Here is a 27,970-nt window from a genome sequence, read left to right on the forward strand (position 1 = left end):
AACCCCCGGCCTCCGTCCGTAGGCAAGTCCCTGCTTCCCTCCTGGCCTCAGTTTCCCTAGTCTGACAAAGAGGGATGATCATTCCACCCCGCCTCACTCCGGGGAGTGAACCAGCTCATGGCCATAACCCCCGTCAAAGTCCAGCGGAGGTACTGATTACTCAATAACCGCTAATAATGAAGGGAACAGCCTTGGACCTAGTGTTGGAGATGGTCCCAGATCCCTGCTGGGTGTAAATCGGCCTGGCTGCCCTGGAGCGATGCAGAGGGTTTATGCCAGCGGGGCCCTCGCACAGAGAGTGAAAGCAACTGGCTGAGCGCCCCTGCAGCAATTCAAGGGAGCGGCAGACAGATCAAGGTGATATGACAGCTGGCCGGGTTTCGATCACCGTGGGTGATGCCATGTTCACAGGGCTCGGATCCTCCCCTCCCTTACAGAGGTGTAAAGCAGGAGTGACGCCATTGACAGCTGCGGAAGCTGGTGTCAGTGAGAGCAGTATTCAGCCGTGGGGTCAATTCTGCATTCGCTGGAGGGCTCCCCTGGGCTGACCCCACCATGTGGCCACGCCTTGCAGCCTGGGCAAACACACCGGGGCGGGGGCTGGGGGAGGGATGCAGACAGGCTCCTGGGAGCCCCAGCTGGTGCCATGTGGTGTCACCATGGGGGTGGTGGCTGCACGACAGGGCTGAGGGGCAGCTGGCTTCCCCGCGGGCGACGGGCAGAGAGCCCACGGCTTCGCTCCACAGAGGAGTGGAGAAAGCAGCCCTACGCCCTATATACTCACAGATAAGCCGCAGCTCTTTAGCTGGGGGGGTCTCAAGCCATGTCTCCAGGGCCGGCTTATACACGGGGCAGCTGTCAGCAAAGGACGGGACCAAGTGGGCCCGTGGCCAGTGTGCTGGCTGGCACTGAGCCTGCCCAGCCCGAGATAAGTCACTGGCCCTGACGCTGAGCTGGGACTTCTGGCGCGTCCCTGAGCCAATCGTGCCGTGGACAGAAGCCACGGGCCACGGCTGAAGCTTGTTCTCCCCGCTGAAAGTGGTGCTGGGCTTGGGGGGGCACCTGGTGCGGCTCCTTTTGGGAGCAAAGACGCCCCTGTAGTTTCGGGCGGGATCTCCCCTAACCTGAGCCAGGCCCCGGTGCCCAGCAAGCCGCAGAGAGTGCTGACTGTGGCTCGCCAGCTCGGGGGCATGCAGGGTCGTGCCAGCTTCTTCCAGAGCAGAGGCGGATGGCGAAATCCCAGCCGATGGGCTGGGGCAGGGTGCAGAGACGGGGGCGGGAAATCAGTGCGAAATTCACGGGGTCCAGGGGGTGGGAGGCTTCTTTGGCTTCCAATTGGGAGCCCATTCGACTGAAAAAATTGCCCATGTACAGCCGCCTTCTGGGACACTACAGAGGAGCAAATGGTCAGGGCCCATCTAGACCATGGTAATGGCACCAGGCCCTGACTAAGATCAGTGCCCCTCTGTGCCAGGCCAACCGAGATCAGGGCCCCGTCGCACCGGGCACTGGCCAGACCCCGACTGAGATCAGGGCCCCATCGCGCCGGGCACTGGCCAGACCCCGACTGAGATCAGGGCCCCGTTGTGCTGGGCACTGCCCAGACCCCAACCGAGATCAGGGCCCCGTCGCGCCGGGCGCTGCCCAGACCCCAACCGAGATCAGGGCCCCGTCGCGCCGGGCGCTGCCCAGACCCCAACCAAGATCAGGGCCCCGTCACGCCGGGCACTGCCCAGGCCCCGGCCAAGATCAGTGCGGAGAAAGTGAGAGTCTTGGTACTAGCACATGGATCCTGGGGCGGTGGGGGGTGAGCTCGCACAGCGCTGGGGGGCTTGGGAGCTGGGCGCTCCAGCCCTGCGAGGGCCGTGCCCATGGGAGGTTGGGGCCGGTGCTGCGCAGCTAATGCTGAACGGGCTCTTTGTTTCTTTTCCTGTCTAGATAAAAAAGTTCAGGGAGAAAAGGCGCTGGGAAAGCGGGATGGAAACAGCCGCTAATCTGCCTGTGAACAAAGAGGTGCCCTGGGTGGGGGCAGGGAGCTGAATTCTGTGCCAGAGCCAGGGGTCTAACCACTAGAGCCTGCTTCCTTCCAGCAATGGAGAGAGAACCCAGGAGTCCTGACTCCCTAGACACCGCTGCCATCCCAGGGGGAAGCCCAAGCTGAAGCCGTGGGTGCCTCTGGGTCCTGGGACTCTGGCCTCACAACATTTCCCACATGAACCAGGAGGGGAGCCAGGACGCCTGGGTTCTATCCCAGCTCTGGGAGGGGAGTGGGGACTAGTGGTTAGAGCTGGGAGCCCGGACTAGCGTTGGGGGTGGGGAAGTACTTTGGCCGCAATATAACAACTGACTCCAGCAGCTGCCTGGGCTCAGTCCAGGGCCGGGGCTGGAAGCAGCTGGAAAGCCTGGCGATTCAGCTCAGAAATTCTCCCACGGTGCCCAGCTGGTCATGGTGCCCAGCTGAGGGCTTCCACCTCAGCCAGCTTGGGCACAGGGGCAGCTCCTGCCCAAAGGGGAACCGAGGGAGCAGCTGCTCTGGCTCCTTGGCCCAGCTGGTCCTGGACATCGCCACTGAGCCTGCCAACGAGCGCTACGGACCCCTGGGCTGAGACACCCCCCCAAACTCATTTCACATCAAGCATCTCAGAGGGGAACGAATTTTGGTCCCTCCTGACTTGGGGCCTGATTGGAGCCGGTGCCCCCTTGAGGAGACAGGCCCCATGCCCCCTGAGCCAGCCAGTCCCCAGCCCTGGGGTCGCTGCTTGAGCCCAGGGAGTGCCGGGAATCAGAGCTGGGAGGTAGCGACTCACGCTCTGTGACTCACAGCACAGGGGGTGAGCGGGACACGCCTGGCAGCCGCAGGCGGGGGCCAAACCTTAGCAGTGACCCTTGGCAACCACAGCATCTCCCCAGCAGGTATGGTGCTCGCTCCTCCCACGTGGCATTTCCACCAGGCCAACAGGGGAGGGGGGGAATTCCCCCCAGTTTGCACTAGTGTGTACTGGGCACCAGGCCCAGAATCGGCTCCCAAGCCGGGGAGCGGAGCCAAGAAGCCACATCCTCACCTGCTGTAAAGCAAGCCAGCTCCACTGAGTCCCACCACCCGGTTTATACCAGCTGGGGATAGGGTCCCATTGACTCCAGTGCAATCCTGGCTCCCAGCCCCACTACTCTAAACACTAGACCCCGCTCCCCTCCCTGAGCCAGGGATAGAACCCAGGAGTCCTGGCTCCCAGCCCCCCTGCTCGAACCACTAGAGCCCACTCCCGTCCTTGAGCCAGGGATAAAACCCAGGCATGCTGGCTCCCAGCCCCCCTGCTCGAACCGCTAGAGCCCACTCCCGTCCCTGAGCCAGGGATAGAACTCAGGAGTCCTGGCTCCCAGCCCCCCCGCTCGAACCACTAGAGCCCACTCCCGTCCCTGAGCCAGGGATAGAACTCAGGAGTCCTGGCTCCCAGCCCCCCCGTTCGAACCACTAGCGCCCACTCCCGTCCCTGAGCCAGGGATAGAACTCAGGAGTCCTGGCTCCCAGCCCCCCCTGCTCTAACCACGCCACCCCAGTCCCCTTTCTGTGGCATGTTCTCCTGGCTGCTCTGGGCGCCTGGTGTTGTCCTTCACCCTGCACTCCCTCCAGCTCCGGACGGTGCTGGATGGCACCCTCCCACGCCCGGGGGACAGGGAATGACGGTTACACGTGGGAGCGCCCTATCTTGTTTCCCAGCTGCCTTGGGATAGTTACTGCAGGCAGGGGAGGAGGCCGGGTGATCACACTTTGCCCTGCAGTAACATTTCAGATGGACTTGGCCCAAAGGTCTCAGCTCCTGGGGCCCTTCCTGGGAAACTCAGGAAGTGTTCACCCTGGCTACAAAGGGGAAAATGAGGCACCAAGCATGCCTCACCCAAGGACAGACAGCGTGTCAGTGAAGTGCGGAATAGAGCCCCGGAATCCTGCTGTAACCACTAGACCCCATTCCCCTCCCACAGCCAGGGACAGAACCCAGGAGTCCAGGTTCCCTACCCTGCTCCTGCTTTAACGACTGTACCTCATTGCCTAGGGGAGGAGCAGTGTGAAATACAACAGTTAAATCCCAAAGTGAACCTTGGCTTCAAAGACCCCCAAAGTGAGAATTCCCTAAACTTTAGCTGCACTGTTCTAAACAGAGAGACACGCCACTGAGCTCCGAGGAGGACGGGGAGGGAGAGGGGGTCTAGTGGTGAGACTGAGCCAGGACTCCTGGGTTCTAGCCTTGTCTCCAGCAGGGGCATGGGGTCCAGTGGGAGACCAGGGGGTGCTCTCTGAGTTGTCTGAGGTTTGCCCCGGCTAGCTGAGACATCTCCGCAATGTAATCACTGCCCGGTTTCACCCTCTGTTATCACACCCTGGGCGCGGGCCCTTTGCTGGGACGGGCACACGCCACCAATTAACACCTCATAAATCCTGGTGCCCTTCCCAAGTGCTATCGCCCGGCTCTGTGGCCTGCCTGCCACTCCCCTCTTGCACCCAGGGAGCCAAGGCTTAGGTTTGCCGATTTGACCCCACCCTGCTCTGCCATCCCTGGGTGTATCAAATTGGGCAGGTCTCAGCCCAATTCCTACAAGCTCCTTTGTGCCTCCAGCACCGAACCGTGAGCCTGGGCACCAACCTGTGAGCCTGGGCTGGACAGACCCCACCCTGGCCCCCCAACTTCCAGCTGGCTGCCTGGCTATTCCTCGCTCCTTGCTGCCCCTGTGTGGTGTGTGCGGGGGCTGCAGGCTCCGCCACGTCCCCCAGTGAACTGGGCGATGCAGAACATGGGGTGTGAAATCAAGGTGGGCACTAGAGACCCTGAGGTGGGGGGGGCACTTGGCACAAGGCTGCCACACATCGACGGGGGGTGACAGCCTCTGCCAGGACCCTGAGGAATCATCTGTCTCGCTTCCTCCAGCACGGCCAGGCTGGCTCTGGACACAGAGGGGTGGCACACCTGGCTTCTAGCCCCAGTGCTGGGAGAGCAGTGGGGTCTAGTGGCTAGAACTGGGTCGGGGCTGGGAGTCAGGACTCCTGGGTTCCATCCCCAGCTCTCGGGGGGTGTGGGGCTGGTCAGCAGCTGTGTCCTGGTCACAATGACACCGCGTAAAGCCATTCCACTGGGTCACAACAAAGTCATCATTCTTGGGGGAGAACCCAGGAGTCCTGGCTCCCAGCCCCCTGCTCTAACCACTAGACCCCACTCCCCTCCCAGGGCTGGGGATAGAACCCAGGAGTCCTGGCTTTTAACCCTCCCCCCAGCTCTAACCACTAGACCCCGCTCCACCTTCTCCAATCAGCAGCCCAGGCGCTAGAACTACAATCCCCAGCAGTCACTGCAGCCGCGCCATGCATGCTGGGAGCTGTAGTTCCAGCCTGAGGTGCCCTGATCACATGACTCCCACAGGCTCCACCTCCTGAGGGGCGGGGCAGGGCATCACGTCCGGGTCGCGGGAGCAGGGAAGGGGCGGGGCTGGGTTGGAGCGAGAAGATGCTGCTGAGAATAGCAGTGAGTGGGGGGTGGGGCTGGGAGCCAGGACTCCTGGGTTCTCTCCCTGGCGCTGGGAGGGGATCGTGGCTGAGTGGTTAGAGCAGGGGGGGCTGGGAGCCAGGACTCCTGGGTTCTATCCCCGGCGCTGGGAGGGGAGTGGGGGCTGGTAGGTTAGAGCAGGGGGGGCTGGGAGCCAGGACTCCTGGGTTCTCTCCCCGGCGCTGAGAGGGGATCGGGGCTCAGTGGTTAGAGCAGGGGGGGCTGGGAGCCAGGACTCCTGGGTTCTCTCCCTGGCGCTGGGAGGGGATCGGGGCTCAGTGGTTAGAGCAGGGGGGGCTGGGAGCCAGGACTCCTGGGTTCTCTCCCTGGCGCTGGGAGGGGATCGGGGCTCAGTGGTTAGAGCAGGGGGGGCTGGGAGCCAGGACTCCTGGGTTCTCTCCCTGGCGCTGGGAGGGGATCGTGGCTGAGTGGTTAGAGCAGGGGGGGCTGGGAGCCAGGACTCCTGGGTTCTATCCCCGGCGCTGGGAGGGGAGTGGGGGCTGGTAGGTTAGAGCAGGGGGGGCTGGGAGCCAGGACTCCTGGGTTCTCTCCCCGGCGCTGAGAGGGGATCGGGGCTCAGTGGTTAGAGCAGGGGGGGCTGGGAGCCAGGACTCCTGGGTTCTCTCCCTGGCGCTGGGAGGGGATCGGGGCTCAGTGGTTAGAGCAGGGGGGGCTGGGAGCCAGGACTCCTGGGTTCTCTCCCTGGCGCTGGGAGGGGATCGTGGCTGAGTGGTTAGAGCAGGGGGGGCTGGGAGCCAGGACTCCTGGGTTCTATCCCCGGCGCTGGGAGGGGAGTGGGGGCTGGTAGGTTAGAGCAGGGGGGGCTGGGAGCCAGGACTCCTGGGTTCTATCCCCGGCGCTGGGAGGGGATTGTGGCTGAGTGGTTAGAGCAGGGGGGGCTGGGAGCCAGGACTCCTGGGTTCTATCCCCGGCGCTGGGAGGGGCAGGGGTCTAGTGGTTAGAGCAGGAAGTGAGGATTCCATTGATGTCGCTGGGCTCAGATCCCCCCCTGGGGTGAGGGTGCCGGGGGCAGGCCCCTGTTGGGGGGGAGGGGGGTCCCTGCCTTGGGCCCTGGTGGTTGCAGGGCAGGGAGGTGCTGCAGTGTGGGGTGGGGGCTGGGCACAGAGCGGATTGGGGGGTGGAGGGGGCAGGAGTGCTAGGAAGTGACCTATGCCCAGGTGGGGGGGGCAGCGGTTCATTCTCCCCTAACTGGCTGGGTCTCTGCCCCACAGCGCACCCTCCGTCCCGGCTGCCAGGCAGCGACTGCTCACCGGAGCCTCCACCGGACACCAGTGAGCCACATCCCACTCATCCCCATCGTGGTGGAGCAGACGGTGAGCTGGTGTCCCTCAGTCCCGACCCACAGCCCCCTGCTAGCCCAGCCCTGCCGGTGCCCCTCAGTCCCGACCCACAGCCCCCTGCTAGCCCAGCCCTGCCGGTGCCCCTCAGTCCTGACCCGCAGGCCCCCTGCTAGCCCAGCCCTGGGGTCCCCCCAGCCCTGCCGATGCCCCTCAGTTCCGACCCGCAGCCCCCTGCTAGCCCAACCCTGGGTCTCTCTGGACAGGGCCTGGTCAGGTGTTGGCTTTTGGGCTGAGCTGTTAACATTGTCTAGCGGCTGAACTGAGCCCCACCAAACTCATTTCACTTGTGCGCTACGAAACCAGGACTCCCACATGCAATCATGAATCTTGCTCCCTCCCCAGGTGCTCAGGCCCCCTCTGCCCCCCGCACTCCCTCCCTGCCCCTCGAGAGGGTGCTGGCAGTGTTAATTCCCAGCTGGGCTGAGCTCCTGGTGTGTGTTGCAGGGCCGCGGCGAGAGAGCCTACGACATTTACTCCCGGCTGCTGCGGGAGAGGATCGTGTGCGTCATGGGGCCGGTGAGTGTCCGGGGCCGCTCGTGGCCCAGCCACCCTGGGCTCACGCAGCCCCCGCCCAACAGGAGATAAAGAGGGTGGGGTCGCCCTGTCTCTAACGGGGGTGTGGGGTCAGCCACTGCCTGTACCAGCTACTCTAGTGTCCTCCTGGGCCAGAGCCCCACACATACACTGGACCAGGGGGTCAGCAAACCCCTTGCTGTGCTATCAGACAATGGGCCCTTCTACCCCTGTATCCACCTCCCCACGCCCCAATAATGCTCTGGACCAGACCAATAGGCGTCAGAGGAGGCGTTCCACCCCACATAGTGGTGAGGAGTGGTTTGAGCTGGCAGAATCCTGACCCCCTGCCAGCCCCTAACCCTAACCCTCCTTCTCTGAGCCACGAGAGTTAATGGTCGTGAAATGATTCAGCCTTGAGGGGAAAAAACATTTCAAACCGCCCCAGCCGCTACGTTTGTCTCTCCGAGCCCCTGCAGTAGGGAGTTCCCCAGGTTGCTGCCACCTCTATCTCTCCACCTTCCGCAGATCGACGATGGGGTGGCCAGTCTGGTCATTGCCCAGCTGCTCTTCCTGCAGTCAGAGAGCAACAAGAAGCCGATCCACATGTACATCAACAGCCCTGGTGAGTGGAAGCCCAGACTGTGAGCACCACTATGAGACCAGCCGGCCATCCCCCGAAGTGCCCCCTTCTGGCTGAGGCTGGGTGAATCGGAGAGATCCTCCCTCCTGCCTGCCGTCATTCTCCGGTTCTCTCTCCAGGTGGTGCCGTGACCTCGGGGCTGGCCATCTATGACACCATGCAGTACATCCTGAACCCCATCTGCACCTGGTGCGTGGGGCAGGCGGCCAGCATGGGGTCGCTGCTCCTGGCTGCCGGCTCCCAGGGTATGAGGCACTCCCTGCCCAACTCCCGCATCATGATCCACCAGCCTTCGGGAGGGGCGCGGGTGAGTCCGGGCACCGATCGGCCCCCTGGCGGGAGTGGGAGCCCTGGGGCGGGGGACGTATGGGGGCCCCTTTAGCGTCAAGATCAGTCCCAGCAGCCCCCGGCCGGGGGAATCTCCATGCTGCCAGGGCCCATCCCAGCAGGCACTGACCAGCCCCCGATGTTGCGGACGAGGCTGGGGACTGATTGGACCACGGGGGCAGGTTCCCCTCTGGCTGCCGGTCCTGGGGGGTCCCTCCGGGGTAGGGGGAACCTTTGACCCTAAGGTCGCCGTCCCCGAGTGGATAGAGACCCACTATCGTTCCTGGCCGATGCCGAGTTTGGCACAGCTCTGCTCTGTCCTGCTGCAGTTGGACTAGTGAGGGGCACCCCCTGCTGGGGGCTCCGTGAAGCCAGGCTGCACCTCATGGTGCCTCCCCACAGGGGCAAGCCACGGACATCGCCATCCAAGCCGAGGAGATCCTGAAGCTGAAGAAGCAGATCAACGGGCTGTACGCCAAGCACACCAAGCAGCCCCTGGAGGTGATCGGTGAGTGCCCCTGAAATAGCCCTCTGGGGTCTCCAATGAGGCAGGGGGAGGTGGGGACAGCTGCACTGAGCTTCCCAAAATGTCTCCGTTCTACGGGGGAAGTGGGAGGGAGTGGGGCCCAGATCCAGCCTCACACCCCCCTGTGTGGAGAGGTCAAAGTTCAGATCCTGAAGGCGGGGTGATCAGCCCTCATGCTTCAGGGCGTCAGCTGCTTGCTACTGCAGGGGTCAGGAAGGAATGGATGCTGATGGGGTGAAATATCTCAAGCAGTGCAGGGGTTTGTTAACTCCAGAGACACCAGTGAGGCTAGAATCTTCTGCTCTAGATGTGGGAACTCCAGGGGGGATCTCCAGTGGCTGCTGCAGTGTTCAGGCTTTTATCCCCCCCCCTCTCTTTGGGTCAGCCACTAGAGGGTGATGTGCCCTAGGCCAGAGTCTAGAGGCTCTCTGCCCCCCAGCCCAGGGCATCCCTCACCTTCACCTTGTCCTGCAGAGTCCACCATGGAGAGAGACCGCTACATGAGCCCCATGGAAGCCCAGGAGTTCGGGATCTTGGACAAGGTGCTGGTCCACCCCCCTCACGACGGAGAGGACGAGCCGGAGCTGGTCCAGAAAGAGCCTTCCCCGCCCTCCTCCTCTTCCTCAGCTGAGCCCTGAGAGACCTCTGGGCTCGGATGGGAACTGACAGAGGTGGCTGGTGCTTTGCCGGGGTGCTGGGGATCGTTCCAGTCAGGAGGGAGGAAGCTAGGAGACACCAACCACTCGAAGCAGAGGGATGGGGGCAGCAAAGCCCCATGCTGGGATTACACCCACACACACCCCGCTTGCTGGATGGATGTGAGAGGAAACCACCCCCATACCTCCCACTGGGTGTCCCCCTCTGCTGCCCCACCAGCAGCTGGCGAGCTGGGGTGTGTCTGGCAGGGTGCAATTATTTTGGTACCTTTGGGTCGCACGAACACGCCACCCCTCCTGGTGTAGAGTCATTAGCTGAATGATTGTTATTAAATTGAACTGGCCAAGCTGTTCGCACTCTGTGTTGGGTCCTTTCCCCTGAAACGTCAGCAGGTGAGGATGCGTGAAACAAATATTTCTTGAGATGGGGACATGTCTTTAAGCCTCCTTCATGCTCCCCATGTCCTGGTCCCCTTGTGTCTCTTGAGTTCTGCTTCCTACTGACCCGCAGGGAGCAGAGAATAGCCCAGTGCTGTGTACTTTCTCCCTCTCTCCCCGAGCAGCTGGGACAGTCCCTGCCCGGGAGTGATTCTCAACAGGTCTTTGCTGACCGGTGTGTGCGTTTTTTGCGAAGGACTCTTTGGGGAAAGATCCCAAGCAGGGTTTGCAGCAGCTATTTAACAGCTCACAGCAACGCCGCACAAGGGTCTGGTTCACTCTGGACTGAAATGCGGCCACCTTTAGGGTGGGGCAGGGCAGGTACACGATCGCTCTTGTAGAAAGGTGATGTAATGCATTGGCCTGTGTCGTGCTCTGCCCCTGGGGAGGGGTGGGTGGGGGCGGCCTGAGCCTTTTAAAGCTGGCCCGGGTAAAGCGCAGGGAATGTCTGACGTGGAGCAATGGGTCATTGGCCCGGGAGGAGGGGTGAGAGGGAAACAAGCGGCTCTTCTGCTGCGTGGTCATCTAGGCCAGGCGGTGAAGACAAGCCCGTCGCGGGCTGACTGCAGAGGGGATTCTAGGGAAGGCAGCTGGACGTTGCGTAAAGGGGGGTGTTGGTGTGGACTCCGGTGCAGATTTAATGGGATCTTTTGTGACCACAGGGGGGCCGGGCCTCAGTTTTACCTCTAGGATGTAGCACAGCGCCCCCAGCACCATCCTAGGGCACTGGGATCAGCACTGACTGCGAGGGAGCCCCCAGGACCCTCGGCAGAGCCCCTCGTGCTGAGCCACTGCCCCAGCGGGGCCAGAGCCCCCGCGTCCTGCAGCACCGGGCCCCTGAGTGCCCAGCAGGGTCAGGGCCAGAGCCCCCCGCGTCCTGCAGCACCGGGCCCCTGAGTGCCCAGCAGGGTCAGGGCCAGAGCCCCCCGCGTCCTGCAGCACCGGGCCCCTGAGTGCCCAGCGGGGCCGGGGCCAGAGCCCCCCGCGTCCTGCAGCACCGGGCCCCTGAGTGCCCAGCGGGGCCGGGGCCAGAGCCCCCCGCGTCCTGCAGCACCGGGCCCCTGAGTGCCCAGCGGGGCCGGGGCCAGAGCCCCCCGCGTCCTGCAGCACCGGGCCCCTGAGTGCCCAGCGGGGCCGGGGCCAGAGCCCCCCGCGTCCTGCAGCACCGGGCTCCTGAGTGCCCAGCGGGGCCGGGGCCAGAGCCCCCCGCGTCCTGCAGCACCGGGCCCCTGAGTGCCCAGCGGGGCCGGGGCCAGAGCCCCCCGCGTCCTGCAGCACCGGGCCCCTGAGTGCCCAGCGGGGCCGGGGCCAGAGCCCCCCGCGTCCTGCAGCACCGGGCCCCTGAGTGCCCAGCGGGGCCGGGGCCAGAGCCCCCCGCGTCCTGCAGCACCGGGCCCCTGAGTGCCCAGCGGGGCCGGGGCCAGAGCCCCCCGCGTCCTGCAGCACCGGGCCCCTGAGTGCCCAGCGGGACCGGGGCCAGAGCCCCCCGCGTCCTGCAGCACCGGGCCCCTGAGTGCCCAGCGGGACCGGGGCCAGAGCCCCCCGCGTCCTGCAGCACCGGGCCCCTGAGTGCCCAGCGGGACCGGGGCCAGAGCCCCCCGCGTCCTGCAGCACCGGGCCCCTGAGTGCCCAGCGGGGCCAGGGCCAGGGCCAGAGCCCCCCGCGTCCTGCAGCACCGGGCCCCTGAGTGCCCAGCGGGGCCAGAGCTGGAGCTCCCTGGCCCCTGAGTGCCCAGCAGGGGCAGCGCTGCTCCCAGCAGGGCCCTGCTCCATTTCAAGTGGCTCGCAGAGACTCTGCACAAGCTGTGGGTGCAGAGAACGAGAACCAGGCTGCTGCTTTGCACACAAGAAGGAGAAAAAATCTGTCTCTCTCCAGCCCTGTATCCCCATATCCAGTCCTACGGCCCCCCCATACACCCTGTATTTCCATCTATGCACCCTGTCCATTCCTCACCTGCTCCTCTCTCCAGATACACACCCGTATCTGTCCCTTCTAGCCACAACATCTGCCCCGTATAACTCTGTATCTGCATCCCTCTAGAACCCTGTATATCTCGCCCAGAGCCACCCTCTGTACCTAGAGCCCCTTCAATCCCCCTCAAGCCCCATCCACCCTCCATGTGGGCTTACACAGCCACAAAGAACTACAATTCCCAGCATGCCCATCTCCCTAGCCACGCCCCTCCCTCCTAAGCAATGCCATTGGCTAGCCCTGCTGCCTTCTCGCCCAGTGGAAAGCCACAGAGTGGGGCAGAATGGCCAATGGGAGAGGCGCTGGGAGGCGGGCTGTTTGAAAGGTTCCCGGGGCCAGGGAGGTGGCTTTTGTTTGCTGTTCCCACAGTGAGATCAGCTGGGCTGGGAGCTGGGTAGGTTACAGGGGGCTGGGGCCAGAGGGGGTGGGGTGGATATTTGGAAGGTGCTGGGTGTGGGGGGGTTGCCGGGTTTGGCTAATGGAGTTGGGGTTTTGGGGGGCTTGGATTGTGGGGGCCTGGGATGGAGGTGGGGGGTTGGTGTCTGGATTGTGGGGGGCTGGGATGGAGGTGGGGGGTTGGTGTCTGGATTGTGGGGGCCTGGGATGGAGGTGGGGGGTTGGTGTCTGGATTGTGGGGGCCTGGGATGGAGGTGGGGGGTTGGTGTCTGGATTGTGGGGGCCTGGGATGGAGGTGGGGGGTTGGTGTCTGGATTGTGGGGGGCTGAGGTTGGGAGAATTGAGCTGGAGTTGGGTGGTTGGGATTGAGAGGAGGTCTGGATTGTGTGGGGCGGGGATTGAGGGTGGTGGGGCTGGAGGTGGGGGCTGGGATTGTGGGGTCTGGGGTCTGGATGGTGGCGGGCTGAGGAGAACTGGGTTGGAGGTGCTGGGTTGGGGTCAGGGTTATGGGGGGTTGGGATTGAGGGGGCTGGGTCTGGGGTTGGAGTCTGGATGGTGGGGCGCCGGGGGGACTTGGGCTGGAGGTGGGGGTTGGAAGTGCTGGGTTGAGGTCTGGATTGTGGGGGTCTGCGTGCGCGGGCTGCGTTCAGTGGGGGCCAGCTCTCAGGTTGTACTGCGATGTCTGGCAGTAGGAGCCCCTGGGCTCTGAGCTCCTGGAGGGCCAGGAGCCCTGTGGGGGCATCACCAGTGGGTAGGGAGGTCGAGGGGCGCGGGAGCCTGAGCCCCCATTTTTCCTGCCAATCTGGGAAGATTTTTGAGCTTCTCCCCGTTTCCTCTCAGTTCCCATTTGTCTGCAGCGGGGAGCTCTGGAGAACTTGGGGTGCCCCTCGGCACAGGAGGCCGAGCCATCACCAGGTAACTGCCAGGGCCACAATCTGGCTTTGGGGCTAAGGACCCCAGGGTGCGTTTTCTCACATTAAAGTGCTTTGAAGCCTCGTGGGCCCCTCCCCTCTGTGAAGCTGGTAAGTTGGTGTTGCCCCTTCTTTACTGGAAAGGGAAACTGAGGCACAAACGGGGGACGGGGACGGGACAGGATGGGACCCAGGCTCCAAGTTAGAGCTGGGAACAGAATTCCAGGGTCCTGACTCCCAAACCTGCTTCTCTAACCCTCTTCCCTTCCTCATTAGACCCTGAACCCCACCTCATCCCAAGACCGGAATAGAACCCAGGAGTCCTGACCCACCTGTCCCTCTCCCTCTAGACCCCACTCTCCTCCCAGAGCTGGAATAGAACCCAGGAGTCCTTGCTTCCGGCCCCCCTGCTCTAACCACTGCACCCCGCACCCATGGGAACTTGGGCCAAACATTTTGGCAGATGTAGGGTCAGGTGGCCGCAGGGATCTGGGTAGTTCCTGGCCCTGACTCAGAGCAGGGAGCGGTTAGTTAGGAGCACCTGGTTCCATATCTGAGAGCCAAGCCCTGTGGGGCAGCGTGGGGCAGTGATTAGAGTGGGGTTCTTGGGTGGTTATCTCTGCTTGTCTAAACAGTGTGATAGAGTGCAGGGCTGGCAGCCAGGACTCCTGGATTCTATAGGACTCCTGGGTTCTATTCCCAGCTCTGGGAGGAGTGTGGGGTGTAATGGTTAGAGCAGGGGTGGGGCTGGAAGCCAGGACTCCTGGGTTCTATTCCCAGCTATGTCCCTGACTGACTCTGACCTCTTGGGCTAGCTCCTTCACCCTGGTCTGCCCTGCTGGAGCCCAGATTTCACAGTCTCTTTCCCCCACTGCAGAGACCAGGGGTGCAATGGCCAAGTACATCCCTGAGCCAGGCATCTCTTCACTGGTGGCGACCAGCCTGGCCGACCCCGATGGCCCCCTGGAGCTGCTGGAGGGGGCCAGTGAGCTGAGCGGGGCCTTCTGCTGGAGCACCAACATTGATCACTGCATCTCATACCTCAACGAGGCAGGTGGCGTCCCGGGTGCCAGGCTGGGAGGGGTTAATATGCCCAGGGCAACGGGCTGGTTCCTGCCCTGACTGCGGTGGGCCCCGTTAACCCTCCTCGCTGGTTCCATGGAGGGATCCCACGCTCATTGTGAATTTCCCGGGACAAAGAAAAGGCACCTCTCCAGCCCCAGGGGGATTCCCCTGCCAAACAGCCAGGCTGCAGCCGGCTGGGCCCTGAAATCCAACCCTTCTTGGTACAGATCTCTGGGGACCCGCAGCCTGGGGAGCTGGGTCAAGTCAAATTGGCCAGGGGCTGGAGCTAAGGGGACAGAAGGTGGGGGAGAGGGGTGGAGCTAATGGGGCGGAGCTACAACTGGGCAGGGGGCAGGGCAAACGGGGTGCAACTGGACAGGACTTGGGGTAATCGGGGAGGTGGTGGGGGCATGAGGGAGCTAATTGGGGACATGGCAGGGGATGGGGCTGAGCGGGAGTGGGTGGGGCTAATTGGGAAGGCGGGTCATGAGTGGGGAAGGGCGGGGCTAATTGGGATCCAAACCCTGCCCTGCCATGACCCCCAGTCCCCCGGTCTGGCCCATCTGCCCCTGCAGGAGGTGAGGGTGCTGGGGCTGGCCCCACTCTATGCGGAGGGAGGCTTTGACCTCCGGGCCCTGGTGAACGGCACCTACGCCCTGCTGCGGCTCTACCGGGAGGCCTCGGCCAAGCTGGGCGCCATGGAGGCCGAGGAGCTGAGGCGAGCCGGCGAGCTGGGCTACCTGAGGGGCCGGCAGAGCAAGCTCAAGGTGGGTGCTGGGGAGCCGGGGGAGGGGCTGTGGTTTGCACCGGCTCGGAGAAAGGGCCCATCGGGCTCGGAGTGCCCTGGACGAAGGAGACAAGCCGAGTCTTGTGCCCTTTCTCCGGCAGCGGCAGACACCAGAGGGTTCAGCCGAGGGCATGAATTGCCTTGGGCAATCGCCCACCAACAGCCCAGTGCAGGTTTTTGGTGGCAGTGGGACCCCCCCTGCGGTGGTCGTCGCCGTGTGTCCTGAGCCTTGCGGTTGGGCCACCCCTCTCTTAGCTTGCATCGCCGTGGGTCAGGATGCTACCCAACCACGCTACTTTCCTGTGGTGGAGAGTTCCACAGGCTGACGGCCAGCAGGAGAGGAGCGTGTCAGAGTGGGGCAAAGACTTGGAGCTGAACGAAGGGGGAACTTGAGGGGTTGGGGGGGTGGGTCCCAGCTGAGCTAAGGGATCGTTTCCCACGGGAAGGGGAGGAGGCCTCGCCGTTAGAATCGGTGATACTCCGAGCGCTGTGCCCAGATGGATTCCGCCCTGCGAGGCGAGCTAGATGCTGCCCCAGGGCGCTTACGGAGGTGGCTCCCCAGCCTCCTACCCCTCTGGGGGATCGGACAGGGCCCTGGCGGGCTTGCTAACTTCTGACAGTCTCCCGGGAGTGGTGCCTGCGGGAGCTGCCAGCCCTGCGTCCACCGTCTCTTTTCCCACGCCAGGCGCAAGTGGAGGCCTGCGAGAGAGAGATCGCGGCTGTGCAGAGCGAGGAGCGGCAGCTGCAGAGCAAGAACAAAGAGCTGCTGGCCTTGCTGAAAGGAGAGAAGGATGAGGTGAGGGGGCGCGGGACGGGGGGGATCTTCCCACCCGGCTGCCCCATCCCACAGCGACGTGCCAGACCCCTGTGGAAGGGGTGCATAGGAACTGCCATACTGGATCGGACCTGACTCCCATTTCTGACAGTCAGCCCCAAAGGCTTCGGGCGGGTGGGTGGTGGGGGGTAGAAACGTCACAGATGCAGTTAGGGATCATCTGCTCCCCGCATGGAGTCTCATCCTGACCTCTAATGGACACTGGCTCTGGGCATTAACTCTTACAGCTCTGGCGGTTGGTATCCGTATCCCGCTTGGAATCTGGCTGAGTTCTTGGCCTCAACAGCTTCCTGTGGCAGGGAGTTCCACAGGCTAGTGACGCACAACAAGCCATTGTGCTGCTGGAGGGTCCTGAAGGCACTTCAGTGACCCTGATCGGAGCCTGGGTTCGAGCGGGGCAAAGCCATCGAGGGCAAAGGGGCGGGTGCAGGTGCCAGGGCATCACCCCCTTGCATGCCTTGGAGCGCTACCCCCCCGCACTGGCTGCCCACCCAGCACCCCTGCCTACCCAGGGACACCCCCAACACCCATCCACCCAGGGGCATGGCTGAAGCACAGGCCAGCAGCCATCTGTGATCCAGAAGGAAGCGCGGTGCTGAGATCCCCGGTGTAGATGACTGAGGGGGGGGGCCCCCATCTACGGTTGAGCCAAGCCACGCATTGGGCTGGTTCTTGTGCCCCTCGGGGCAGAGTTACAGTGACGGGAGGGGGCAGCCTTGGGGTGCCCAGCAGGTGGTGAAGCTCCTGGCCACCCTTGCCAGCCGTGGGGCGCAACACCGCCACGAGTTGAGGAGGAAGGAGCAGGAGCTGAGCCGGCTGAAGGAGAAGATGAGCCAGCAGCTGACGGACAAGAGGGACCGGCGCGCGGGTGAGTGAGTGGGGAGTGCCGGGGTGACCTCTGTGGATCTACCTTCTGCCTCCCTACATACCCGCTCCCTGCTGCAGTTCCCATCAGATTCAGGCTTCTCCACTTGCTGCGTTCTCTGCGGCGGGTAAATAGCTGCCCTGCTCCGCCCCAGAGGTGGCTGCATTTCAGTGGTGGGTGAGTGGTCTTTCTGGTAGAGGCACAAGATTTCAGCACAAAGCTAAAGTTCAGGGGAGATAGCGCAGTACAGTAGCTAGAGAAGGGGACGTTACAGGGCCAGGACTCCTGGGTTCTATCCCTAGCACTGTCAAGGGAGTGGGGCCCAGTGGTTAGAGCAGGGGGCTGGGAGTCAGGACGCCTGGGTTATGTCCCTGGCTCAGGGAGGGGCCTCGTGGTTAGAGCGGTGTGGGGGTTAGCTCGTTAGGGGCTGTCGTTCTGAGAGTCCTTGCTCTCCCCCAGCCATGGAGATTCTCAATAACCTGGGCCGGGCGGATGGCAGAAGGGCAACCTGGAAAACCGGGAAGTCACTCGGCAGGTAAGAGACGAGGCCTGTCCGTGCTGGGCACCTGGAGTTCTGGGCGCTGGGCTGGGCAGAGGCGGCCCCCTGGCCATGGCAGACAAGGGCAGCTGGCATGTGCCTGTGGGTGGGGTCGCATGGCTGGGTCTGAACCCTGCGGTGGGGGGAGGCTGTGCAGGGGGATGGGGGGAGTTCCTCTCGGTGGTGGCTCAGGGAGGACAATGGGTGTGTAGGCAGTTGTGGGGGGGGGGATCTGACTGGATGATGGGCCATAGGAAGGTGGGGCCCTGGGGAGAGGGTCCTGTGGGGGCTCTGGCTGAGGGAGGCCAGTGGCGGAGGATGGGAAGGTCTGGGTGAATGGGAGCAGTAGGGGTGTCTTGGTGGGCAGGTGCTGGGGTGGGGGATGCTGGGGGTCACTGGGAGCAGTTGGGGTGGGTGAATGTGATAGGGTGAGGCACTGGGGGGGCGCTGAGGGTGGGTGCTGGGGGGGCACTGGCAGGATCATCGGGGTGTCTTGGTGGGTGGGTCACTGGGGAGGCGGGGGGTGCTGGGGTGGGGCTTTGGGAGATGCTGGGCAGGGGTGGGGTGCTGGTGGGACCATGGGGGTGTCTTGGTGAGTGGATCACTAGGGGGCAAACGGAGTGGGCGGGTGCTGGGCTGGGGGATGCTGAGGGTGGGTGGGGGCTGGGGGGCTCTGGAGAATGCTGGGAGTGGGTGGGTGCTGGGCTGGGGGATGCTGAGGGTGGGTGGGGGCTGGGGGGCGCTGGTGGACGCTGGGGTGGGGCTCTGGGGGACACTGAGGGTGGTTGGGTGCTGGGCTGGGGGGGCTCTGGGGGATGCTGGTGCTGGGGGATGCTGGGGTGGGGCTCTGGGGCACGTTGGGGGGCTCAGTGGGTAGCTCCCCACCCCGGCAGGAAGGAGGAGGAGATGTTCCGCTCCCTGCTGGCGGCCCAGGAGAAGCAGCTGCAGGAGCTGATGCTGGAGAACGCGGAGCTGAAGCGGCTGCTGGACCAGTTGCGCCAGGACACGGGGGGCCTGCTGGGGGCTGCCCAGGTGAGTGCTGCCCTCCGGGGGCCGCTGGCGGGGGTGCTGCTTCCCTGGCCGCTCATCCCGCCCCGCTGCCCCGTGCAGGGAGGCGAAGGGGAGCCGGAGCCGGCGCCGGAGGGGACCCGTTCGTCCAACGCGACGCAGGGGCAGCTGACGTGCAGCATCCGGGACCAATGGCGCAGCTTCAAGAGCCCTGTGGAAAGTCTGGGCAGTCAGGGTATGACCCTCCCCGCCCGCCAGCTGCGATCTCATCTGGGGCAGCCCCCCCCCTCCCCGGGCAGTGACCTCACGAGGTGCCAGGCTGGGTGTCTGTTACCCCATGGCCCCGTCTCCCCGAGCCCATCCCCCTGCCCTCCCCAAACGTGCCCCAGAGGAACCCCCCAATCCCTTTGGAGAGGGAGCCCAACCCGTTCATGCCCCACCGGCTGCTGTCCCCAAACCCTGCCCTAGACCTTCACCCCTCCTCACATCCTCTCCTCTGTCCCTGCCCTAGAGAGACCCCCCAGTCCCTACGCCGAGGGGGATTCACCTCAGGGTGTCTCCACCAATGGTCCCCCCCCAACCCCACTCTCCTCCTCGCTGGGCCAAGAAGGGGGGCTTGCCCTGCCTGTTCGATCAGCCCTACTGTGGGAAGGATCTCCCCCCAAGCAGCCATACCCTGGCTCCCCTTTGAGAGCCCAGAAACACCCCCCCACCCCCCGCCACCGTTCCACCTTCCAGAGCTCAGCTGTCCTTGCTCCATCCTTCCAGCAGTGGCCACCGGCTCCCAGGGGTGCGAGGCCGAGGGTGGGGACCATGTGATCAGCGTGACGGACCATGACAAGGAGATCATGAAGCTGAAGGCGGAGATCGAGGACAGCCAGCAGCTGATTGCCTTTCAGCAGCGATGTTTCCAGGTGAGCACCCTTGCAGGGGGAACTCCCTGCCCTCCCCCACCCACATGCCCCACAGGTGGGACCCAGGTTCCGGAGCCACAATCAAGAGATGGGCGCATACCATGGCATCAGCTGAGCGGCCGAACCATCCGGCTCAATGCCCGTGGCCCTGGAGCTCATCCCACCTACCTGCTGCTGGGATCCTGGGTCCGGCTCTGGTGCCCACCCTTCCAGAAGGATGGTGTAAACAGGAGAGGGGTCAGAGAAGAGCCACGAGAAGGATTAAGAAGTTGGAAAACCTGCCTTACAGAGAGCGACTCTGGGCACTTAACAAAGCGGGGGTGAGGGGGGCGGCTTGGTCACAGACTGGTCAGTCTACCAGGCAAAGGTCTAACGAGCCAATGGCTGGAAGATGAAGCTAGATCAGTTCAGACTAGAAATAAGGTGTACGTTTTAACGATGAAGGGACTTCGTTAACCACTGGCACAACTTACCAAGGGCTGGGGGTGACTCGCCATCACTAGCAATGGGACATTTCGGTTCTAGTTCACACCGGAACGAATTCAGGGAAGTCCCATGGCCTGCATTAACACACCAGCCCAAAGCCGGAGAGAGGACAGAACAGGCTGCTCCCTAAGGCCGGGCTATACAATTTACCCCACCTTACTCCGGGGCGGGGTCCGTCTGCTGACTGCGCTGATGGCTGGCGCCGGCGCCCCTGCGGAGGCCCTGGCTTGCAGGCCGGAGCAAGAAAACCCAGATTTCAAATCCACCACATTTGGGCAGCTGCTTCCCAGCTTGTCCCGGGCTCTTTGTAGTTGTCGCTCCAACTCCGAGCTCACCCCCACCTGCCGCAGCAGAGGCTGGTGCTGTGCGACCTGAAGGTGGTGGGTTTGATTCCCCGCAAGCCACACCTCCAGGGGATTGCTGCCTCTTCAGGCCCCTGGCTTCTCTCCCCATCCTCCTCCCAGGAGCAACTGATTGCAGCTGCCAACAGCGAGCTGCCGGCCAGCCTGAGGGGCTCCTACTTCCTGGAGGAGCAGCAGCGGCTGCAGGAGGAGCAGGAGGTGTTCCAGCAGCAGAAGCGAGCCTTCGAGGAGGAGCGCAAGAACTTCACAGAAGCTGCCATCCGCCTGGGGCATGAGGTAGCTAGCCTCTGCTTCCTCTTCCATGCCAAGCCATGGGGGCTCACGTTCAACTCTTTAGGGACCACGTCCTGTGCATCTATTGGGATGGCAAGCTAGGCCTTCCTCTGCCTTGCGTGGCCGGACCCCAGGGTCTCCTCCGGAGGGGCCGAAGGGTGGGGATCGCTCACTGAACAGCATCTTCCTCCCTGAGTTGGCTTCTGGATTGCTGGCTCTGGGGGTCGTTTTGTGGGTGAGCGGGGCCTGTATCTTTGGTTCTCCATGGCATTCAGAAGGCCCCGTCCCTTTAGCCACAGGCAGGCCCAAGGGTTGCTGGTGCAGAGAGATGCCGGGGCGAGGGCCGGGTGGCGGGCATGCCGGAGTACCCAGGGAAGCCCATTGAAAAGTCGCTGGAGTCGGGAGTGTGATAAGTAGGGAGAGGGGGAGGGGGTTGGAAGGAGCCGTCCATGGGAACCTTCCCTCACCCGGCATCCTGGCTCCTTATTTCTCTTCTTCCCCTCTCCTGCTAGAGGAAGCAGTTTGAGGAGGAACGAGCCATCCTCCTGAAGCAGCACTTCCTGAGCACAGTGGCGGGGCTGGGACCCAGAGACCCTGGGCGGAGGCAATCGGCCCCACTTGCTGCCCAAGGTGAGCAGGGCCGGACCAGTAAACAGGCTTCCCATCAAGGCATGTGGATTCCCACCACCGGTGGGAAAGGCTCCGCAGGCTCCCAAGGGGACTCTGGAAGAGGCTCTATGGCCCTGTGGTGGGATCTCTGCACCATTTACCAGCATCACTGCTCCCTTGCCATGGGCAGGGACTGCGGGTGAGCTCACCGCTTGTATTGCATGCGGAAGGTGTGAACCCTGCTGCTTGCCCCTGGCTCAGATCATGCCCTGAAGCTCTAAGGCGCCCAACTGGAAGCAGAGCTGGTGCAGAGGGTCTGGACTCCTCCTCCAGGTAGTCTTGACCGACGGCCCTCACACACCCAGCATTGGCTGTATCTACTCTCCTGCGTGTGAGCGCTGTGTGTCTGCTGCCATCCCTTTTCACCCCCTCCTCTCCATGGCTAGTCTGAGTCCTAGCCCCATGGCTGCCTCTAACCTCCCTTCCCCTTCCTCCTCAGCTGCGGAACAGGAGATTCTCCCCCAGCCAAAGAAATGGAACAAACCCACCTACACCCCCTACCCGAAGGCCAACACCCCAGTGGTGCTGGTCAGAAGCAGGCACCTCGCCCCCAGTCCCGTCACACCCAGCACGGCGGAGCTGCTCAGGGTGCTGAAGCTCATCCCGGATAACGGGTACGGAGTAGCATGGGAAGGCCGTGCTCTGTGAGGTGGACCAGGCATAACCTAGTAAATCCCAACTGCTATGGCCAGCTGCATCCCTGCAGCCAGACTGAGCGACCTCCCATACAACTGCAACTGATCTAACCATCGACAGAGCATGGACTGCTGCAGCTATGGGGCTGGGGACTTAGAACAGCCCTGGAGGGTCATGAGCGGCACACAGGTTGGCTGGAAAGCAGGCAATGAGGGCACCCCAGGGCCCAGCACAGGGACTCGTTGAGGAAAGGGAAGGACATGCACAAAAGGCTGGCTGCAAAATGCTAGAGTAACCAGGACTGGGACCTGTGCCAAGGATTGGGGAAGCAGCCGCCGAGGATTTTAGATGGCTGGTGGAGGTGGGAACCCAGGAGAAGCTGGAGGTTGGGTGTGGGGGGGAGGGGGTAGAGAGGGGAGTTCTTTAGCAACTACACCCACCAGTAGGATTCAGGTGTTAAGAGCAGCTGCTGTGACTCCTGCACTGTGTTTGGGACCTTCTCGATGTCCCCATGTGTAAGGGAAAGAAAATGCAATTGGGGACCTAGTAGAACATGATTCTGAATCTCTCACCCTGATCTCCCCACAGACCCCCACCCCCCACGCAGTCCAGCCAGCAGAGTAATGACCAGAAGGAAAGCCACAAAGACACAGCCTGCCAGACAGAGAGCGAGGACTTCTGGCCCATTAGCAGTGACCTTCTGGACCACTTCTTAGACCGCTCCTTCTAGCCCCTTGCTGCATTTACCTGGAAGAACCTGACCTCTGTGCTACTTGAGCTTGAAGACACTCAGGTTGACCTCACACCACTGTTCCCACCCAGTCCCTCCATTGCTGGAAGAACAGGGTCAGCTCCTCCCAGTGCTGCACAATCTTTGACCACCACTAGTAACATTTGTGTGTGGGGGGGGGTGTTTCCCCCCCTCCTTGGAAGATCTAATCCACCCTGATGAGTGCTAACTTCTTGCTCAGACCTCCATAGCTGCAGCCTGTGTGGATGGTGACTCAGTAGATGTGATCTCACTACTGGCTCATGAGTTGGGAATTCTCTGCGGAGAGGAATCCCTGCTCTTTGCCTGTAAGCTTTTTATCCTCCCTGGAGGTCTCTGATATTTTTACTTTTTGACAGTCGTGGTTTTAAATATTGGGCTGTTCTATAAAAGCCAGTTAAACGCTGCTTGCTTGGTGCCTTTCTCCACTGAAACCTCCTCAAGGCTGGGTGCTAGCAAACTCCCCCACCCGACCCAGGGATTGTGAATGTAAAAAAACTTGCCTTGGAGAATGGAGAAGGGCTTTCCCTTCTGCTGCTGCCTCATCCAAAATGTTATCCCCCTCCCCTGGGTGTTGCTATTCTGTGTCCTGGTGCTGGGGGCGGGGGGCTTCTTAGCTACTTTTATATTTATTATAATAAAGAGACATTTAAAGGTAATGTTTTTGTCTTTTAAAATGGGGTGACAGCGACGGGGTCTGCTGGGCCAGACGGCGGCGGCAGGGGTGAGGGCAAAAGCAAGCTCCAGCCTTGCCAGGCCAATGTGGGTAAATTTCTGCGGGGGGAGAAGCTGTCTCGGGGGTGGAGCTGCCCAAGGAGTTTGCATGGAGCAGGGCGGCCCTTGCTTCTCGGCCCTGAGCCAGGGATGGCCAAAGTCCTGCACCTCTGGACCCAGGGACTGATGCCCCTTCTTCCTGGCCCGGTCTCTGCTTCCCATCATGCACTGGGGCGGCTGCCCATGGCTGTCCCTCGGTCCCAGAATGCACTGGGGCAGTTGTCAAGTCACTTAATCCTTCCCACAATGCACTGCGGGGGAGGGTCGGGGACGCCCATGTCGCTCTTTCCCACAATGCACCGGGGGGAGGGTCGGGGACGCCCATGTCGCTCTTTCCCACAATGCACCGGGGGAGAGGGTCGGGGACGCCCATGTCGCTCTTTCCCACAATGCACCGGGGGAGAGGGTCGGGGACGCTCATGTCGCTCCTTCCCACAATGCACCGGGGGAGAGGGTCGGGGACGCCCATGTCGCTCCTTCCCACAATGCACTGGGGGGGCGGAGAGCGAGGGCCAGACCCCTACTTCCCACAATGCCCCGGGCGTCGCCCATTTTTCTTCCTTCCGCCAGGCCCCGCCCACAATGCACCGCGCCGCGGCCCGCCTGCCCCCGCCCGGGCCTGGCCCCCTGCGCCGCGCTGCGGCCGCCTGGCCCCGGCGGGCCCTGTGCGGGGAGGCCCCGGCGCTGGTGCGGGCCTCGGGGCCGGGCGTGGCGCGGCGGCTGCGGGGCCAGGCGGGGGTGCGGCCCGGCTTCCTCAGCGGCCCCGAGGAGGCGGCGCTGGGCCGCGAGCTGGAGCCGCAGCTGCGCCGCCGCCGCTACCAGTTCGACCACTGGGACGGGGTGAGCCGGGGGGCGGGGCGGGGCGAGCCGCGGGAGGGGGCGGGGCAGCCGGGGGGCGGGGCGAGCCGGGGGGCGGGGTGAGCCGGGGGGCGGGGCGGGGCGAGCCGCGGGAGGGGGCGGGGCGAGCCGGGGGGCGGGGCAGCCGGGGGGCGGGGGCGGGGTGAGCCGGGGGGCGGGGCGGGGCAGCCGCGGGAGGGGGCGGGGCGAGCCGGGGGGCGGGGCGGGGCGGGGCAGCCGCGGGAGGGGGCGGGGCGAGCCGGGGGGGCGGGGCAGCCGGGGGGCGGGGCGAGCCACGGGAGGGGGCGGGGTGAGCCGGGGGGCGGGGCGGGGCAGCCGCGGGAGGGGGCGGGGCGAGCCGGGGGGCGGGGGCGGGGCGAGGCAGCCGCGGGAGGGGGCGGGGCGAGCCGGGGGGCGGGGCGGGGCAGCCGCGGGAGGGGGCGGGGCGGGGGAGCCTGGGGGGCTGGCAATGGGGAGAACTGGGCGGGTCTGTGGTGGGCAGGGAGCTGAGCTGCAGGAGGGCGGCAGGGAGCTGAGCTGCAGGAGGGCAGCTGGGAGGAGCTGAATGTTTGGGGAGGGGGCAGGTTGTGAAGTGAGCTCAGTATTGGCGGGGGGGGGGTTAGTTGGGGAGGGAGCTAGCAGGTGTCAGGTCTGAGTTAGGAGCCTTTGGGCGTTATTGGGGGGATGGGGGGCGAAGCGGATTTTGGGGGGTCCCTCGATTGTTCTAAGCTGGGTTCTGGATGCCTGAGCAGCGCTGTGTGCTCTGAACAGGGAAACTTGGGGGGCTGCAGTTATTGGGGCTAAGCTGGGCTCCATAGGAGCTGATGGGGGCTGAGCTGCCCTTTTGTGGGGGCTCAGCCTGGGTATCCAGGGGGTTCTCCTTGACTTCTGTGGTCTTAGCGGGTCTAAGTCGAGCATGTGCTTCTTGGGGGCAGGGGAGAGGAGGCTCCTGGTGGAAAAAGGGAAGCAAGCTGGTTATGGGGTGGGAGTGGCTTCTCCGTGCCCTGGGCTCTCTGGGGGGAGGGTGTCTTGGGGGATGGGCGCAGGGGGCAGGCAGCTGGTGGGCCTTACAGGCGAGTGGCTGGCTAGCAGCCGGCCACCCAGTTATTGAGGTGTCCTGAAGGGTTGGGCATGTGAAGGGTGGATGTTGGCTCGCTGGGCATAGGAGAAGTGGGGAACAGAGCGAATTCCCTACCATAGGGATGGGGGGTGCTGAAGGGAGGTCATGGGAGCCAATGCAGGAGTGGGTTGATACGGCTCAGATTGGCCCCAGGTGCGGCGTGGGGTGTCTTGGATAAAGATGGGCACAGGGAATCATCCCCCAGAGGAGCATCCCTCTGTCAGTCGGGGGTTGGGCTTACCTGGGCACAGGACAAAGCGGAGACGCTCCAATTCGTTACCATGGCGTTCTCTCATCCAGGCTATTCATGGCTTCCGGGAAACAGAGATAGCCCAGTGGAGCGAGGAGAGCCAGGAAATCTTGCAGCGGGTCCGGGGTACGGCCTTCCCGCCAGGAATGTCTCCACTCTCGCTAGTCCACGTCCTTGACCTGGATAAAAGCGGCTACATCAAACCTCACGTAGACAGTGTCAAGGTGAAGCTGCAGGGCTCAGATGCGATCTGGTTGGAGGGAGCTGAGGCTGGAGGATCGAAGGGGCTGGGTGGGGATAGAGAGAACAGAGACATTTGGTTTTATCCTTCAGCCAGAGCACCTCGGGCTTCATTGCTCATCCTAAGCTGCGTACGGTCAAGTCAGCGCTGGGAAGCAAAACCTTTATTCTGTAGGGATCGGGGTGGGTGGCTCAGCAGGCTAGGGGGCTGGCACTCTCTGCTCTGAGCTAGTGCCCCAGCGTAGTGCCAGCATGATATCATGGGTTGCTCTTTTGGGTGAAGAATAAAAAGAAAGGCAGGACTACTTTAGCAGTGATGATCCCAGGGTTTTGTTTTTTTTTTTTTCAATGCGAGGGGGTATCCCCACATCCTGGCCTAATTCCAATTTAGGTCAATAGTTGGCTCTTCCTAAATTTCCCTGCAGTTTCATTTTGGATATGTGATTCTTCACTCCCTGTCCTAAAATTTCCATGTGTTGCTGTGCGCTGGTAAGCAGCTGCAGCGTGCCACCCCAGAGGTGGTTGCGATCGCTGGGTGGGAGACCTCCGTGCTGGGTTCCAAAGGGCTAGGATGAACAATGGGATAGAAATGCCTGGCTGCATTACTGGCTTTTATCGTTACTTTTCTTCCTCGCATTAGTTTTGCGGCTGCACGATTGCGGGGCTGTCCTTGCTGTCCTCCAGTGTGATGCGGCTGGTCAGCGAACAGAATCCAGAGGACTGGATGGACCTGTTTCTGCCGCGCCGTTCTCTGTACATCCTCAGGTAACGTGGCCCATCAGGTGGGGGTGTGGCGAGCCCTAGACATGACAGCGCTTTGTCTCTGCTGTCAACTTTGTGAGAGGTGCCAGAGGAGGTGATTTCTGAGAGGAGTTAGTTTTAGAGGGGTGGGGGAGGGAGGAATGTTAATAATCCCTAGGTCCTGAATAGTTCTTACCAGCAGCACATCTCAGAGGGCTTTACCAAGGAGGTCAGTATAATTATCCCTGATTTACAGATGGGGAAACTGAGGCACAGAGCAGAAAAGTGACGTACCCAAGGTCACCCCGCGAGCCAGTGGCAGAGCCAGAAACAGAACCTACGTCTCCTGACTCCCAGTCTCTACCCACTAGGCCTCAGTGCCTCCCTTAGTGGCAGCTGGGGCTGGAGACTGGGCATCCTGATTTCAGTCTCAGCGCAGAGGCCGAGGACTGAATGTGCCGTGGACACTGGACTCACCCTTAGAGGTTCTACCTAAGGCCCATTTTTGGTCCATCCCCATAGTATCTGAGGACTGTATTTATTCTCACAACCCCCTGTGGAACAGAGCAGGGCTTTTATACCCAGTGTACTGCTGTGGAAACTGAGGCACAAATACTAAGTGACTTGCCTGTGGTCTCACAGGGGGTCTCTGGCAGTGCATGGAATTGAAGTTGGGTCTCCCTAGTCATATGTTATAGAGTCATAGAGGCCAGTGGCTCTTGGGCTGAGCCAGATTTCCTCTCTTCCCTCCTTTCACAGAGGCCCGGCTCGCTACGAGTTCACCCACGAGATCCTCAAAGACGAGGAGTCCTTTTTTGATGGCCAGAAGATCCCGCGAGAGAGGAGGATTTCTGTCATCTGCAGGAACCTGCCAGTGCCACCAGCCCCAAGCTAGAGCCACGAGTGGAGCTGTGGGATTGGAAACCAGCCTTCCTCCCCTCTCCGGGCTGGAGCAGAGCTGACTGTTTTCAGTTGATCTGGTTTACGCTTTCACTCCATGGAGGTTTGTAGCCAAGACTAAGCCAGGGGACTTCTCCTGTCAACACGCAGCCATGGAGGAGCCTGTGGATGTGTGTACCCTCAACAACCACCCAGGTACCTACTGTGTCATCAGCAGTGCCATTAACAAATGATTTAATGCACCGTATTGGCTACCCACGGGGCAAGGGAAGCTGGCTTGATTGCATAGGCCGTGTTAAACCCAACAAGTAAAATCTAAAATAGAAATATCTCCCCTGTGATCTTTGTGACGGGGCATGGGGTGACTTTAACAACAGCAGGTAAATAGAATTCAGACAGAAGTGTGCTGCTTCTGTTGGTTTTTAAAGAGAACCGCTGGCGCTGGTGAATTTTGGTGAATTTCCCTCATTAAAAATAATTTATTTTAACCTACCTTTTTTCAAAGTTATTATTAATCATTTTTGTTCCAGTAGTTCCTAAAGGCCAGCTGCAAACAGGGCCGCATTGTGGTCTGCCTAAGGGACGACCCTGGGCTAGCTCGAAGGAAGTAATCCTTTCCCATCTG

The 27,970-nt window shown here is 62.5% G+C and overlaps 3 protein-coding genes across 8 annotated transcripts; all 3 read left to right on the plus strand.

Annotated features, from left to right (window-relative positions):
- The first annotated feature begins 5,437 nt into the window (after nucleotides 1–5,437).
- CLPP (caseinolytic mitochondrial matrix peptidase proteolytic subunit) lies at nucleotides 5,438–9,909 on the plus strand. The gene is made up of 7 exons (XM_073318654.1): nucleotides 5,438–5,513; nucleotides 6,767–6,868; nucleotides 7,340–7,411; nucleotides 7,937–8,033; nucleotides 8,171–8,358; nucleotides 8,781–8,886; nucleotides 9,379–9,909. The coding sequence occupies exons 1-7, from the start codon at nucleotides 5,496–5,498 to the stop codon at nucleotides 9,540–9,542; spliced, it is 747 nt and encodes a 248-aa protein (XP_073174755.1). The 5' UTR covers nucleotides 5,438–5,495; the 3' UTR covers nucleotides 9,543–9,909.
- Nucleotide 9,910: 1 nt separating this feature from the next.
- On the plus strand, nucleotides 9,911–23,158 carry LOC140900804 (afadin- and alpha-actinin-binding protein-like). Of its 6 annotated transcripts, none has more exons than XM_073318652.1 (13): nucleotides 9,995–12,363; nucleotides 13,206–14,326; nucleotides 14,917–15,108; nucleotides 15,814–15,924; nucleotides 16,678–16,831; nucleotides 17,288–17,363; nucleotides 18,260–18,398; nucleotides 18,477–18,609; nucleotides 19,143–19,288; nucleotides 20,239–20,412; nucleotides 20,922–21,039; nucleotides 21,518–21,692; nucleotides 22,303–23,158. In XM_073318652.1, the coding sequence occupies exons 2-13, from the start codon at nucleotides 14,168–14,170 to the stop codon at nucleotides 22,442–22,444; spliced, it is 1,719 nt and encodes a 572-aa protein (XP_073174753.1). In that variant the 5' UTR covers nucleotides 9,995–12,363; nucleotides 13,206–14,167; the 3' UTR covers nucleotides 22,445–23,158. The 6 variants fall into 6 exon arrangements, with proteins under 6 accessions (XP_073174750.1, XP_073174753.1, XP_073174749.1 ...); XM_073318648.1 differs by having other exon boundaries at nucleotides 13,206–13,280; nucleotides 14,154–14,326; nucleotides 18,260–18,609; XM_073318649.1 differs by lacking the exon at nucleotides 9,995–12,363 and adding an exon at nucleotides 9,911–9,953 and having other exon boundaries at nucleotides 14,154–14,326; nucleotides 18,260–18,609.
- A 666-nt stretch (nucleotides 23,159–23,824) lies between these two features.
- On the plus strand, nucleotides 23,825–27,833 carry ALKBH7 (alkB homolog 7). Its single transcript, XM_073319115.1, has 4 exons — nucleotides 23,825–24,097; nucleotides 25,515–25,688; nucleotides 26,345–26,469; nucleotides 27,205–27,833. Exons 1-4 carry the CDS (start codon nucleotides 23,840–23,842, stop codon nucleotides 27,338–27,340), a joined length of 693 nt encoding a protein of 230 aa, XP_073175216.1. The 5' UTR covers nucleotides 23,825–23,839; the 3' UTR covers nucleotides 27,341–27,833.
- The last annotated feature ends 137 nt before the right edge of the window (nucleotides 27,834–27,970 follow it).

The sequence above is a fragment of the Lepidochelys kempii genome, chromosome 20, assembly GCF_965140265.1.
Source record: "Lepidochelys kempii isolate rLepKem1 chromosome 20, rLepKem1.hap2, whole genome shotgun sequence".
Lineage (NCBI taxonomy): Eukaryota > Metazoa > Chordata > Testudines > Cheloniidae > Lepidochelys > Lepidochelys kempii.